Source organism: Camarhynchus parvulus, chromosome 1 (assembly GCF_901933205.1).
Source record: "Camarhynchus parvulus chromosome 1, STF_HiC, whole genome shotgun sequence".
Classification (NCBI taxonomy): Eukaryota; Metazoa; Chordata; class Aves; order Passeriformes; family Thraupidae; genus Camarhynchus; species Camarhynchus parvulus.
The window spans coordinates 20,542,389-20,558,231 of NC_044571.1; the positions used below are offsets into that span (position 1 = coordinate 20,542,389).

Here is a 15,843-nt window from a genome sequence, read left to right on the forward strand (position 1 = left end):
CCTGTAAAGACTGGGACTGCTTGTGTCTGGACTCATCTTTTCAATTAATTTGAAGGAACTAAAGGGTACTGTGTGGGATGGGGCTAAAGAGAAACACAATTAAAATGTAATGCTTCCACTTTGGTATCTGCATCCTTATTTATTTTAAACCATCTTCAATGCTCTGACAAGTTTAAGTCTTCCTGTATCACATACTGTGCAAGCAGAACTATGTGAGTGAACTGCTGCCAATGGCCCTGAGCGAGCATGGGGCATGTTTCAGATTACACTGTGGTTTCTTGTTCAGATCTGATCTCCTTGCTAGGAGAGGCTGAGAAAGGCAGCTCTAGGGGATTTACTTCCAGCAGCAGCAGCAGCAGCAGCAGCACATGATCCATCAATCGCGTGATTCTCACCACCGAGGACTAATGGGGAGGGTGAAGAAAAAGTGAATGCTGCCTTGGGGAAGCAACAGCATTTTCTTCTGCTCCTGGGGCCCCTCCACCAGTCGGACGTTTCATGGCTTCTCCAAGGTTAGAAACCTACTGCTGCCCAAACAGGGATGCAGCCACACAGCTGGTGATGAACTTCCAGCCTGAAGTCTTCTGTGGAGTCTGCATTGGCAGTGCCTCCATCAGCCTGCTACTGACCATCCTGCAGCTCCTGCCAAAGAAGGGACAGAGCCCACGGAAGATGCCCAAAGCCTCCTCCTCCTCCACCATCCTTCTCCTTATCTCCATTTGTGACATCCTCGGAGGCTTAGGTAGGTGCCAGCTTGATGTCCTTGCCATTGCTATAACAGGTTCTTTGTGCTCTGAGGTACCACAGACTTCAGAAGCTGGTGAGTGGACAGCAGAGATTTCTGAGGGAAGCATGCTGCTTGTGTTCACAGGACGATTTGGACTAAGCGAGATCAGGAAATTATGGGTCCTTGGGGAGAAGGTTCTTGTTTAATAGTTATACTGTGGAAGTGAAAACTCCTGACAAATCTACACCAAAATCTCTGCTTTAAAACAAATTAAGATCTAGAATGGCAACTGCTTCTCAGAGTAAGGCATAAAAGTGGAGGTGAGGCAGCACATTGGAAAATAAATCTGACATCAATCCATAGGATGGCATTTGAAAACCACTGTCCTCTATGCCCTCAAATCCTTGTGGACCAAGTGTGCCTCTTGCTCATGTGCCAGCTGCTTCTCTGGGTATATCACATTGACAGAAAATGAGTTTGCCTTGCAGCTGCACACAGATCATGCTGGACACCGGCTTTCGAAATGTGAGCAAAGCTACCTTATCAAGGGCAACCTGCTGCCCTGCTGGTGGTGGATAGTCTGGAGGAATAAACCAGTGGAGGCTAAAACAGAATGCACGAGTCCAAATAAAACTAGTATGTGTTGAGCTGTCCCATCAGTCATTTGGTAATTTTTCCCATCAATCATTTAATGTCAAATTGGGTATAAATTATCACGACGCATGCTATGAAAATACAGGACAAGTTTGTTTCTACAGTAGCATTTTCCCCCTCACATTAGGTAGTAGAAGTAGCAGTGTTTGTCTCACTGCTGGGGGCTGTGTGTGAGTCTGTGTATCTGTGTGTCTCTGTGTCTTTGTGTTTCATTCTCTTCCCCTTTCACACCCAGCCAGGTTCTCTCACAGTACCTAATAAGTACCAATACTAAACCAAAGATTATAAAGGAAGTAAAGAAAGAGATAAGGAAAATACATATGTGCTTGCACCTGGAAAAGGTCCTTTCAGTCAGATGAAGCCAACAATAGACAAAGTTATTTTTCTCTCTTCCTCTTTCACTGGCAAACTCAAACTCAAATCCATTGTTGTTTTTGTATTAGACTCACTTCAGTGGGTGAGTCTAATACAGTTCATTCTTGGTGGGAAACCTGGTCATTTTGTTCTGTTTCCTGTTGGTGCTTTATTTCAAGCAAACCCAGAAAACCTTGCTAACAAACTCTAAGTTCATTTTTTAAAAGAGCCTTGTTGTTACTTAATTCAGGAGTGCTGCTTTTTCTCAGTCCTGTGACAGAGGAAAAGGGCTGCTTGTAAAATGAAGGCAGAGAAAAATGAAAAATAACTCTTTTTCTGCAGTGGGGGGGTTTATAGAGAAGTGAATATCAGTGTATGAATATATGCTGGTAAACAGTTATTTACTGTTTCATGTCAATCTCTTAAATGCTACCCAGTTTATGTTAGGGAAGCATGTGACAGCATCTCTAAGTGAGATCCTAATCTATGTAACTTTTAAGTCCCAGCAGCTTCCAGCTCTTGGGGCTACTTTCTCTGGATGATCACACTGACATTTAAATAGCACAGTTGTCCCTGCTGTGCTCCTCTGCAGCCGTCACCTTCCTGTAGACGCACAAAATCTGGGCTGCGATGTGAAATATGTGGCCAGGGAAAAGCATGTGACTCAAATCACACCAGCAGATTCAAAGCATTAATACATTTCTTTTTCTTTAGGTATGATCTTCAGGTCAAGTGTATGGCTGGGCTTCCCAGGCTTCATAGCTAACATTTCTGTGGTGAACGGGACTGACGTGTGGCCTTCCACTTTCTGTGTGGGGAGCGCGGTAGGTACCGAGATCATCCCCCCTTTCTTCTGCTCCCAATTAAGAGTTCCTCCACAGGGGGGGATTCTGAAAGGAAAACTGCTGTGTCCAAAAGGAAATGTGGCTGTGAGTCAGAGCCTGGATATGACGGTTTCAGCCTCTGCCACACCCCTGCAAGTGCATTCATGCCTCCCTCTGCGAGCCTGGGTCAGGGCAGGCAGGGTGCTGATGGGGCTGTACACTGGGCAGGGATGTAGGGCAGCTGGGTCACGCTGATCCCACGAGTTCTGAGGTGTTCACTCCTCCAGGAGTGCCAGGGGAGTGGAGCACACCAAAGTCAGGGATGTGGAACCAAAAGGATATAAGCAGCCCCAAAAGGGCTGTGAAGCATTCTTTGGGTTTGTGCTGGCACAGCACCACCAAAGCCCCAGTGACTCTGTTGCACTGGCAGCACGAGGTTATCTGTCCATCTTCTCTGTCAGAAACTGCAGCCTGTGTGGTACAGCAAGGACCTCCTGAAACCAGCAACTTGGGTAGCTCAAATTAGCTTTTGTGGCATGGGAGTGTGTGTTTTAGACAGCAGGAGAAATATACTCATAGCCACAAATCTGCTGGCAGAAGGTCTGTTCCTGCCATGTGAGATTTCAGCTCAGATTGCTGGGCTGCATCTCAATGACTGCATCTGCCCAAGTCTAATTAAGTATCTTCTGGATTAAAATGCAAGAATAAATGCATTCCAAAAGTACACATTGAAACTCACTTCCAAATTTTATAATCAAAACACTGGGAAATAGAATTTGAGCTTACTGTAAAAGAATAAAGGTCACAATTTTTACCAAAACATTGACAATGACAAGTAAGACAGATCATCACTTTACCCAGATGCAATAGGAATGTGGGATCTCAAATGAATTAATGCATGAGCAATAGCAGTATTAGCTTTGCAATTCAAAGTTTACAATGTAGAAGGGGATAGGTTGCATGTAAAGAAAATTCTTCAGCTCCAGTAGTTTTAAAAGAAAGCAATGTGTGCCAAAACGAACTGATTGTGCTTTATATGCCTATATAAAAGCAGCTTCAAACAGGATAGTTTTGTGCCATGGACACAAATATAAATTGTATACATCTATCAATTCTCAATTCTATCACAGATCTTTAAGTTTTGCTTATTTGATGCAAATCCTGTTGGTTTTTTTGTTGAGAAAGAACCAACAATCTCAATATCATGCAGCAAGAATGTCCTACTCAAAACCCATTCCTCCTCATGTTTCACTTTCTGGCCCATAACACATAAAAATGTATTTTTAAACATGACAGGGTACTGTATGCAGACTGTTTTTCATTTGAATTTCAGGTTAGATGGTGAGCAGCATAGTGGTCTACCACAGTTTTTATTCTCCCTTACTTGTGTTCCAGGAAAATGCTGTAATTTGAGTCATTTTAAATTTAGATTCAACTATATTGGAATGAAAAATAACCCTTCTTCCACACATTTCCCCTAATGTATTCTCATATGAGCTAATAAAATGTTTCCGATTCGATTTTATTTTTCTTTGAGTACTATTGTTCTATTTCTCTTAACCACAAGCCTATACAAACTGCAAATGGTGAAACTTTTAGATATCTCCCTTGAATGGTTTGCAGAGGGGTACCCTTTCAGCAAGCTAAAAAGTAAGATATAATATGAAACTTTAGGGTTTAAGTGCATCTGATTTATATTATTTTTGGAGACAGTTTTGTCTGTGTTGGATTTTCTGAAAACTGCAGTTTATTTTTGTACATGTGTGTTTATGGGTAGTAAAGTGTGCATTTTCCAAGTGCAGCAAATATGTACATGTGATGATGAAGTTACATGCTGAGTTCTGTGGGTAAAGTGCATTAGAAGGAAGACTGGGATCTTATTTTCAGCCTCCTGTGCACTAGGAAAATATCATGATGTTTGAATTAAATACTGAATAATTCATGCCACAAATTACTAGAGGTAGGGTCTACACCCATGGTGAAAGGAAATATTTCCCAGCTTGATTTGCCTTTTGGAGGAAGGAGTGCTAGATCTCTATTCATCAACGTTTGGCTCAGTAACAAGTATGTTGATTTCCAGATGTAAAATGATGCTACTATGGAGCTGTGATAAAGGATATTCAGATAAGAACTGAGAGACAGCTTGGAGGAAAGATAGCATGAATATTTAAACACTCCCAGACTATTACAAAGAGCCTGCTCCTATGGGGAAGAAATGTGGAATTTATATACAGTGGCAAAGAAAGGTCACTTTTCCTATATAAAGCTCATGGGAAAAATGCATGGGGTCAACTCAAGAATGCTGTGGAATTTGGCTTGACTTGAACCTGTTTGCTTTGGATTTTTATTGAAGAAATCACTCGGGGAGTTCTGTAGGTGTATTCAAGAGCGTGAGTGATTTTCTCATTAATGAGTTTTTCTCTAGATAGCCATCTTGTGCATGGAGAAAACACCCAGCACATGCAGAACCCACAAATGCATAGGCACACTGTGGTTATGACTGGCCTCAGTTATATTTTTATGCCTCAGCTACTGAGAAACAACTGCAATTTTAACCTAAAATTAAAGCATGCTCGCTATAAATTTCTTTGGGCTTCACTTACCACGTTCAGGTTAGGAACAGAGAGGTAAATGAAGGTTTTCTAAATCAGAAAATGAGCTGTGAAAGCAAATGCTGTTCAATTTACCCACAACTTGACCCATAAGCTACAACAATGCCATTCCTGGATTTTGAGTAAGATTTCATACTTCATAATCTCATCTGTAAAATACACACATTTAAAGAACAAATCAGGAGGCCAAAGGTTTGAATCCCTTCCCTGCCCCAGTGGTACTGGAGAAGCAGCTGTGACATTTGGCACTTCTTTCCCCTCTAGATGTGGATCCAGCTGTTATATAGTGCTGGCTTCTGGTGGTTGTTTTGCTATGCTGTTGATTCTTACTTGGTGGTGAGAAGATCAGCTGGACTGAGGTACCAGAGTTAAAGCTCTGAATTTGTTTTTTTCCCTCCAACACTGTATGTCTCTGTTTGCAGCTGCCTAAGAGTATAAGTGAGTCTTGTACAACCATCTGATGCTCATATAGCTACCAGGTAATGATAGGGATGTGTGGTGTTTTAAGTGCTTAAATTGCCAGGGCAATGCTCAGATACTGACTTATGTCCAACTTCAATTTAAATGTAACTGAATTAATTTAATATTTGGAAAAATATGGAGCAAATTGTAGTCTATAAACTTTATGGCAATGAGATGACTATTTTTGTCCCTACCCTGCATCTGAAATTGATTTTTGCAGCAAAAAAATAGTGTTATACAGAAAATGAAAATTTGGAGGGGAAAAGTGCTGAACTTCATGCAGATGATTTCATATAGTTAATTCTGGGTTTTTTTCTTTTTCTTTGATATTTTATTTTATCAATTTCTCAGTGAGTGTGGTCATTATCGCCCTTCTGATCACACTTTTAAAATCCCTCAGAAGAAACAGATGTATTTATCTTATATTTTTCTGCAATGACTGGGACAGAAGAGCCTAAACCCTTTGGAAAATACCATGTTTTAATGCCAGACAGAAAAAAAAAAGAAAAAAAGAAGAAAAAAAAAAGAGATGTTTCTAAGTAGGTTGTTAGAAGAGCAAAGTAACCTTCGGTTGCTGCTGATAAAAGTGGAACAGTGGAATTATGTGACTTTGTTCCCAGATGATACAGAGCAGTCACATACTAAGGATATGGTTCTCCTGCAGGTGTAACCAAAATGAGGCTTTTTGAGTTAACTTTACAAAATCAGGTTTATCCTCAACAGTCTAAAGTCCCATAGTTCTAGTCAAACAGCTGGGACCTGCCTCCTTCCCCCATCCCTGTTAACCAAAAGATCATGTGTATTTGGGCTTGATTCTGAGATCAGAGTACACACCAAAAGCTTTCTACAAACACAGATCTGAATCTCCCTAAGATGGGAACAGTATCCAGCTCTGAAAGTTAAACATCATTTTATACAAATCACAAAAGGATGGTTTATTTGACTGTTCATCTCCATTCTTAAATTTTAATCTGCTAATTTGCTCTCTGCAGGAGAAATAAAAGATGCAGGGGTTCCTTCTCAATAATAAGGGCAGGGCAGAAGTCTTGTTCCCTCCACCCTGCAGGCTGGAGGGGACAGGACTTCCATGTGCAACCCTGAATAACTGCTTTGGCTCATTCTTTTTCTGAAGGACTGCCCCCACCCACCTGCTTTCCCTAGTTTAATGTATTGCCAGTGTTGTTCTGCACAATTTCCTGTCTGTAAAGCTCTTTTTCAGTAAGAGTCCTGTTTTTACCTTGCAATGTGGGCAGTGTGATGTTGGATATCTTTAACTGTGCCTTTAACTGTGGTGTTTGGTGCTTGCAGTACAATTGTGCTGTACCACATGATGACCTGGGGCCTGGCAGTGCTGCTCTGTGTGGAGGGGATTGCTCTGCTTTACTACCCCTCTCTCTCCAGGTAAGCAGGCTCTGGAAACAGACTGTGAAATCAGGGCACTCTCTGCTCATTTGGGTGTCTTTTGGTCAGCTTTAGAGACAGACATTCAAAAGTTGAGCATTTTGATCTTTGCCAAGGACGTCCCACTGATTCTTTTCAGTGACTATGCTTGAAATACCTGCCTGGGCTTCAGGGGGCCCTGAAGAAATATGCCAGGCAATCCAGGCATTTGGGCATGCAGTGATACAGCTTCTGTGAGGCACCCTTCTCCCACTCCTGGTTTTAGCTTTCCTTTCAATTTGAGAAAAATTCACAGACAGTGCATGCTTAAAATCAACTTTATGTCCCACATGAACTGGTGGTAAAGGTCCATAAATTAAATTTTTTTCATCTGTTTGCTTCATTTCTTTTTATTTTTTTTCTTTTTAAGTTAAAGGTGACATAGATAGAATAGCCAGAAAAGTGAGCTGTGGGGAAAAAAATGCATAATCTTTTAATGATTTCTTCTCAGCTGTGAAAATGGCTTGGAACATGCAATCCCACATTACATCACAACCTATGCCCCACTCCTGCTAGTGCTTGTGGCCAACCCAATCCTGTTCAGGAGGACAGTATCAGCAGGTATGTTCCTGATGGCCAGCAGCAATCAGTCTGTTATTTAGCAACATAGTACTGTAGAAAGTCATGGCTTTGTACTCAGGGATGTGTGACAGCTCCTTGTTAAATCATAAAGATACAGCAAAGGGTGGGAAGTTGCCTGTGGAAGTGAAGACACCATTTTGATGGGGAATTTGCCCTAGAGACAAATTCTGGTGACACAAAATTTCTTCTGTATTAACCTCTAACTGCAGGTGGGCAAACATGTTTCCATGTTACTTGATTTAAAGCTTTTGAGGCAATGTACTCTGGATGCTTAACTCTACTGGAGTTTTGGTACCAACCTCGACTTTGGAATGTAATTTATTCTAGTTGGTGAGATCAGAGAGTTGGTTTAACTTCTTGGCAGCCCTAGAGCAAAAAATGTAATAAAATGTGATCAGAATTCTGTCACTTATGAAACAGATGGGAATTGTACTCAACTCAGATGGGATCTTGACGTTCCAGTTCAATTTATTATCCAGTGCTTGGAAGAAGTGAGACTGAAAAAAAGTCACAGATTCAATGCATTCTTTGCATGTAATATGATCATTGCTGGATGTTTGCAGTACCTGAATTCATCTACACATTGATTATATAAGAAAGCTGGAGAAAATCAAGTATTCTCAGTTCAATCTTTATCCCATTCATTCTCTGTCCCTCAGCCATACTCATTTTCAAAGAAGCAGTTGTTCTTTTAAGAAGTTGTTCCCATAAAAAGTAGTTCTTTGTATATTTGTGTTTGCATTTTTATATTCCTTGTGATATCTGAACAGCATGCAGCATAATTTTTTTGCTGACAATCCATCTTCATGTTTTAGAGGTGTAGCTAATGCTGTATCAATGACACAATCAAAAACAATGTGCATAATAGGATAGAAGATTCTATTCAAACATTACATGATAAGCATATATCACACATTATATAGAAGGTACCTGGTACCTTTTGTTATGAAAAAGAATTATGTTGATCATACTATTTCATATTTTCAGCGGGATTGAGAGGAAAAAAAATAGTGGGGTATCTTTCATTTTAGGAATCCACCTGTGTGTAATTATTTTCTTAAGTATTAGGCTATATTTCCTTGAAAATGGTCCTTCCAGCTTCTGAACAGCTGCTGGAGACAAATCCACCCATTCCTTTGTTCCCTCTTTTAGGCCTCTATCTTCTGGATTTTTGTGCCCAAACTAACAAGATGTGCACATATTAATGAACAAAATTGTATACTTTTCAGTTGCCTCCTTACTGAAAGGGAGACAAGGAATTTACACAGAGAATGAAAGACGTCTGGGGACAGAGATCCAGATGCGCTTCTTCAAAATTATGCTGGTATTTGTTATTTGGTAAGAGGTGCATTATTTTCTTTTGAAGTGCCTTTTTCCCAGAGGGAGAGGGTCAGGAACAGGTGTGAAGACTGATGGGTTGCTTCATTTGTTTGTCTTTATGCTTGGAAGGGAAGGTATCTAAAGAAGAAGCAGTTCTAAACTAGCTCACAAAGGAGCTGAATCACTCACAAGGCTGTGAGGAAATGATAAAATGTTTGACCAACAGAAAAGCAAAAGCAACAAGGAACAATAGCAAAAAATTCCCAATAGGTTGGGCATCGACTGAAGCTGTCTGGTGTAGCAGGCTCCCAGCTCTGTGGGCTGGTAGATGGTAGCTGGCTTTCTGTAATCAACATTTCTCAGAGTCCCTTGGCACCAAACACATCACTGAGGACCTACAATAGAAATGCTTCTAAGTCTGGCTTTATGGCTCTGACCATGATCATACAATGAAGCTACCTCTGTGCTCAGCAGTTTTCAAGTGCCAGTTTTCACATGGATATTGACTGGAAAATAAGGAAATGCCAGAAAAGAAAACTCCATATGATTGTGTGCGAAATTTCTTATTATTTATTTAATTTTTAAAATATTTTTTCTTTCCCCATGGAAAGAGTACTTTGGCATAGGACAGAAAAGAGATAGGGAGGAGAAGAATGGGACAACAAGAAATGGTTCTGGAGTAGTGAAATGAGAAGGCCAAACTTAGCAGCCTCTACATCCCACTTAACTTCTTTACACACAGGTGTATTAATGCATGTTACATTGCTTTAACAGGCTGAGCAGGGAGAAAGGCTGCCTCTTTTATCTTCTCTTGGCTGCTGTCTACAGGAGTGTTCTGAAAGGAAATGATTGTCTTTTTGGGGGAATAACAGTCCTCTTGGCTTGGAGGTGAAGTTTCCAATGTGAAGGGTGGGGTAGCCAGCAGAGGAGGGAGTGAGAGACAGCAGCAGGGGATCCTGCAGCATGGCTTCCTGGAAATTGCTGAAATAATAAGGAGCAGAGATTCAGCCAAGCTCCCAGGGCTGTGGAAAGAAAGAGCCCAGAGGCACCACAGAAGTGCATTGCAACCTAGGGGATGGTGGCCAGCTTGATTATCTGGGAAAAAGCGTGAAAGGAAAGGCCAATTTCCCATGGACATTGTGGGGACATTTGTTTATTTCCATTCTGTCTCATTCTGGGCTTTCCTAATAAAAAAATAAAATCACTGCTCTGGTTTTGGATTTTGCTCTAATAAAACATAAGCTAGGGAGTGTAAAAACTTTCTCAAAGGTTACTGGAGGGAAAGACTGAGGCAGTCTCGTCTCAGAAGCATAGGGAAGATTTCCTTCCATCCCAGAAGTCAAATATGGAATGCTTTAGTCAAAGACAGCAGGTTGGGGCAAAATAGGATAGAAGAGATGCCTACAGATTTGGCAGGAGATTTTACATTGTGATAGAGATATAATTGTGCAGAGGACAAATATAAAACCCCTTAGAAAGTATTACATGAATGCTGATGGTTTCTTTTCTGAAGCCGCAGTACAACTATAAAGAAATGCTTCTCTCACTGTTTAGATGTCATAGGAACTTACAGCCATTTGCTATAATCTCTATTTAGTGTAGAACATACTCAGTTTCTTTCAATGAATGAGGCTTGATTATGTCATCCTTATTTGGAAACAGATATTACCTTTGTTAAAAATAATTGTTAACATTTTCAAGGATTTAAAAGTCAACTTTTGTGTTGCTTTTTGGTGCTTTCTAATAGACATTCTGGAAGTCTTTGATCTAACCCTGAAATTCTAACTCCAGCTGGAAATCCTGCAGCCTTTTACAACAACATGTGATGTGTTATATATTTGAGTTCCTTGTCTGTGAGCACAACTCTTCTAAGGCACAAGCAAAAAAAGTCAGCATGCATGATATTCCCATTATGGATCACACTTCCTTCTCATGTCAATTTTATTCTGCAATTTCCTGTTCTGCAGCAAGTCAGAATTATCAGATTTTTTAAAATATTGATTTATATTGTCTAGGCTGGGTGAGTAGGTAGGTGTCTGGTCCTTGATCATGATCTCATAGACCTACAGGTCCCTTCAGATTGAGATTTAACCATCCAACCATCTTGGACTTGATAATCCTAGAGGTCTTTTCTGCCCTTAATGATTCTATGATTTTAAAAATCTTACTCTCATTTGAGTGATTTTAATTTCTATATTTCTAAGGTACAGCATGTTTTACATGCACATCCATATGTAACTGTCTTTTTCTTCTTTGCTCCTGCCACAGCTGGTCATCCAACATCATCAATGAGACCCTTCTGTTCTACCTCGAAATGCAGCCAGATATCAATGAAATGCCCCTGAAAAACATCAGGAGTGCTGCACTGATCACCTGGATTATCATGGTGGGTCAGCTGGGACGTTACCTGGGCTTAGAAATCACTGTTGTAAGACTGGTGGAACAACACCTGTATAGTGCGGGGTTTATGATTTTGAGGGATATAAACACTCTGAAAATCAAGGAAGAAAAGCAAAAAGAGAAAGGAATGAACAGTCTATGGGAGGGTGTTTCACATGTAAACTTTGCCAAAAATGTCCTAGAGACCAACTTCTTCTTCTGTTTACTGGAGTATGCATTCTCTCAGTGAGAGGTCACTACCTATTTTAAGATCCACAACAGATAACTACAATGATTTCGAGCCTCACCTTGCTAAACTCTGCCATAATGCAAACTGCAAAGTTTTAGCTCACAGTTCCTGAAGGTTTCCCAATTAAATGGGCATTTCATGGAAAGTCTCTGTTTGTAACTAGGGTGGGTTTTTTGTTATTGTAAAGAATGATTGCAATTTATGTCATGAAATTTGAATCATTATTAGGAACAAATAGGTGAAAAATATTTCACACAAGGAACCAAAAATAGCTGTGAGATGCTGGTCTCTTACTGTAGCTTCTTTCTCCTATTAAAATATTTGACAAGGGATTTTTCAGAGGTGACAGTGCAGGTTCATTTTTCTAGAGAATTTATTTTGGAGTTGTTAAATAGATGTAAGGCCTGAACCTGATTTGTATAATTAAGCATTTGAGCAGTTTGGTATTGAAGGATTAAGTGATGCTACTGATGTGACACAATCTCCTCCTCCTGACAAGGAGTGAGCACATTCATGTGAGAGGGACCCTGCTCTTGCTCACCTGGAGAGTGAGAGGTCAAGTCTGGGGACTGACCTCTGCTTTAAAATGGCTGTAAAAAGAATTTCCTTCTTTTCCTATGAGAAAAATAGCAGCATCTAAAGCCATTAATTTGTTAAGCCTCTCATGTCACTGGGAACAGAGATAAATTTTTTGGCGATCACTTGGGATTTTCTTTTTCAGTGCCTCTCCCCATTTTTCCATCCCACTTTGATGGACATTTTCACTGGCTCAGGAATCTAAAGCAATTCCAGACAGATCAATTCCTGCTATTTTTAAAAGCTTGACTGTCTATGCTAGTGTCTCCTCTCATATATTTGACTTGGCTTGTAATGAAAAATACACGTGCTTTTGTGAATAAAATAGTCCAGAGCTTGTGGGGAAGGTTAAAAACAACCAAGGAATTGACTGGCTAAACTTCATGCTAGAACATCATTCTGTGCTTACTGCTTACTGTTATGGCCTCAGCATCTTGGGAAACAGGTCATGGTATTTTCCTCTTATTGTTTGTGCCTGCGATGGCTAAATTTTTATTTGAGTGCAAATAGTGTATTTTAAAGTCAGCGATCACTCAGTGAAAGGGAAGGTTTTAATGCATGCAAATCATTTTGCTAGAGTTGAAGATGAAGCCCTCCTTGCTGGTGTAACTCCTGGTTGCCCTTCTCTTTCCCAGGGGGTTCTTAATCCCATGCAGGGCTTTCTCTTCACATTGGCTTTCTATGGCTGGACAGGATGGAGAGTGGACCTGAAATGGAGAAAGAGAGAAATACCCTGGGAATCTATGTCCTCATCAACTGTGGGGGAAAATGCCTATCCCTCACCAGTGAACTACCAAAGCAACATCCATGACTCCAAGAAGATCTCGACAACTGACAGCCAGCAGACCGACGAGGCCATCAGCATGTTGTCTGAAGGTAACACCAGCAGTGACGAGAGATTAACCAGAAGCTCTCCCATCTACCAGGGCTGGTAGTTCCTATGTGCAGAGCTGGATCTAACTTTTCCTGGATTTAACTTTTCACATTGTCAATACTCAGAAAACCACGTCAATGTGCGAATCATTGTGTACTCTAGAATTAGGTGTGTGCTCGGTGGCTTGATGTCATTTCCTGTAATTTGTGTGAGTGTGTGAGAAAGAGAGATATGGTCAATGTCTTCATTTCCTTCTAAAACATGTATAAAGGCTTGAACCTTTTTCAGCAGGAGTATATCTCTGCAATGATATTTGTTACTTATGATTGATTTTCATTCATTTTCTTTTAATCTCTCTTGTAACATCCTTATGGTAGAAGAGTCTTTTGTTTTAATAAATGGACTATTCATATGTTGGGTTTTTAAATGTGTTGCCTTGCTTGTCTTGCTCAGCATAAAATTCCTCACCCAGAATTACAGCTCTAGGATTTCTGAGGCACCATCATTTCCAGCCTTTACAGTCTGGTAACACATTAGTGACAGCAGACTCTGACTTCAGCACAAATATTTCCTGTTTGTGTTGACTCTAACTGAGATAGTCTTCTTTTAGCTTCTGTATGTGAATTTTTGGTGTGGTTTTATCCAGGGAGCTGAAAGGCTTTATTAAAAAAAAAATGAGCCCAGCACAGGCTCCACAAACACTTCAGAACAAAGATTCCAGTTCATGCCAGGTTGAAGAAAAAATAAGCCCTCAAACTATTTTTTAGTACAGATTCAGTCTGATCTTTATGTGTACTTACCTAACAGGACAGTGGCTACTGGGGCAGGTGCATTAAGAGACAAGACTTGCATGAAACACTTCCATGCTCTGAGTGCTCATCTGAAACAGAAAAAGTAGAATCAATAATCCCTTCTCTGAGGAGTATTCTGTTTTATACCTTCATGTGCTGAATGAAGAGACATTAAATCCATTTTCCTCTCCCTCTCAGATACACCTCTTTTTGTGCAGTGCCCTAGGTACCTACATCCAAACAATTCCCCAGATTGGCTGAAAGTTAAGAAACAATGATGACTATGTCTACCCTAAGCTTTTGACTTCATACCAAAAATAGAAATAATCAGATTTGTCTGGTTGTGCTGGAAGCAGTTTACAGCACAGTTTACTGATAGCATGGTGGAAGCACCTTGAGCCCAAGTAATCACCCTCCTCTTCTTCAGCATGTGGCCAGGCCTGGGCTTTCAATCCTGTTCACATCCACTTTGGCTGAACTTTCTTGGCTGTTTCCACCTTTCATTTCCAATACAGTTCAGTTTCAACTATTGTTAAAAAAAAAAAAAAATTATAATAATCATAATAAAAATTAAAGGCAGCTGAAAGGTTAATGCAAAAATAACATGAAGCTTAACTTCCTGGGTTACTCAGGGAAGTCTTGGGAAGGTTAGAAATTCAGGATCAGCAGAAACAATACTGAAAAATATTGATTGGCTAATTAAAATGAATCAGCTTCTTGAGCTATTTGTTTGATACAAAGGTGTTAAAAAGTGATTGGACAGCTATGTAGGCAGATCATTACAGAGCTGTGCTTGGTTTGTAGCAAGTCTTTAACATGGTGCCCTTTGGAAACCTTTGTGGCTTTATGGCTTTTTATTGCTGCTCTCCTTGTCAGAACTACTGGCAGATCACCAGACTCTTTCTTTTAATCACAGTCATTTGTTACCTACCAAAGTATGAAGAGACAGCACACTTATGAGCAGATTATATTGAGCCTTTTGAAACAGAGACAATTTTTCAGTGCAATACTCATCACAACCGGGGTCAAAAGAGCAGGAAAAAGGTGGAGGTGGATTTGTAAGTAAACCTTTTAAATGCTGTGGTGTGGGCCAAGCTGCAAAACCTTAAACCAAAATAAACAGTCTCTGCCTTCACTGGAATAATTATGTGGCATGAAAGCACTTGGGAGATGACAGGCTGTAGCAAGAGGCCCTGTGAGATGAGGGAATGACTAACGCCTCCCTCCCTTCCCTGCTCAGGGCATTTGTGTGGGACAGGGACAGAGGGGATGCCCCAGCGCTGCCCCCCACAGCTGTGAGCAGCCCCTGAGCAGTGCCCTGGCTGTTGGCACTGGAGCTGCTCTGGGACAGCCTTCTGCAAGGGCCAGGCTCTGCTCCTCTCCTTTTCTTGTTCTTTCAAGGCTGTTGGTGGGGTGAGTATGGTGAGTCGGTGTATCAGTTATCTATGGGATGTCATCAGGAAAAATTAGGACTTGTCTGAGAGCCTAAGAAAGAAAACTGACCTAATTTTGATGTATCTAGAAATGGATATGGGCCATTGCAGAGCACACTGACAGTGGGTTTTGACTTATTAAAGAATTGTGTGTGAGGAGAGTCTCCTTGCCTGCTGCTCCTAGCCTCCAGCGGACGTACAGGAGGTTTCCTTCACAGCTTAAAATTGGATGATAATTGATTCTACTCGTGTGTAACCATGGCTGCATTTGATTTCACCTTACACAAACCCTGTTCTTGCTTCACTATTCAACAAATCAGGCAAAGCATTGCCCTCTTCAAGGATTGCAGGAGGTGCCCCTCCCTTCCCACCAGGAATATATTTTTGAGGTCCATCTCCTGACTGTCCCTACTCCATGTGCTTTCTGCGTGCATGTGAGGGAGCAGCCACAGGCCAGTGTCCTCCAAGGGTCAGCCAGGGCAAACTACAGACACCACATGCTGGACAGCCCAGCACTGCCACCAACACCACCACTGCCTTCCTAAGAGTGCCACCCACGGCTGAG

The 15,843-nt window shown here is 41.0% G+C and overlaps 1 protein-coding gene across 1 annotated transcript; it reads left to right on the forward strand.

The window, feature by feature from the left end:
* Window positions 1-403: 403 nt before the first annotated feature.
* On the forward strand, window positions 404-13,277 carry GPR143 (G protein-coupled receptor 143). The gene is made up of 8 exons (XM_030954009.1): window positions 404-742; window positions 2,450-2,559; window positions 5,436-5,530; window positions 6,942-7,034; window positions 7,525-7,634; window positions 8,885-8,993; window positions 11,244-11,361; window positions 12,816-13,277. Exons 1-8 carry the CDS (start codon window positions 499-501, stop codon window positions 13,113-13,115), a joined length of 1,179 nt encoding a protein of 392 aa, XP_030809869.1. The 5' UTR covers window positions 404-498; the 3' UTR covers window positions 13,116-13,277.
* Window positions 13,278-15,843: the final 2,566 nt, after the last annotated feature.

What these genes read in the sequence shown, in the direction of transcription:
- GPR143 (XM_030954009.1), top strand. Translation starts at nt 499, where the DNA reads ATGGCTTCTCCAAGGTTAGAAACCTACTGCTGCCCAAACAGGGATGCA. An exon ending in TACTACCCCTCTCTCTCCAG is followed by an intron (nt 7,035 to 7,524) that starts GTAAGCAGGCTC and finishes ATTTCTTCTCAG; the next exon opens with CTGTGAAAATGGCTTGGAAC. An exon ending in ATGCTGGTATTTGTTATTTG is followed by an intron (nt 8,994 to 11,243) that starts GTAAGAGGTGCA and finishes CTCCTGCCACAG; the next exon opens with CTGGTCATCCAACATCATCA.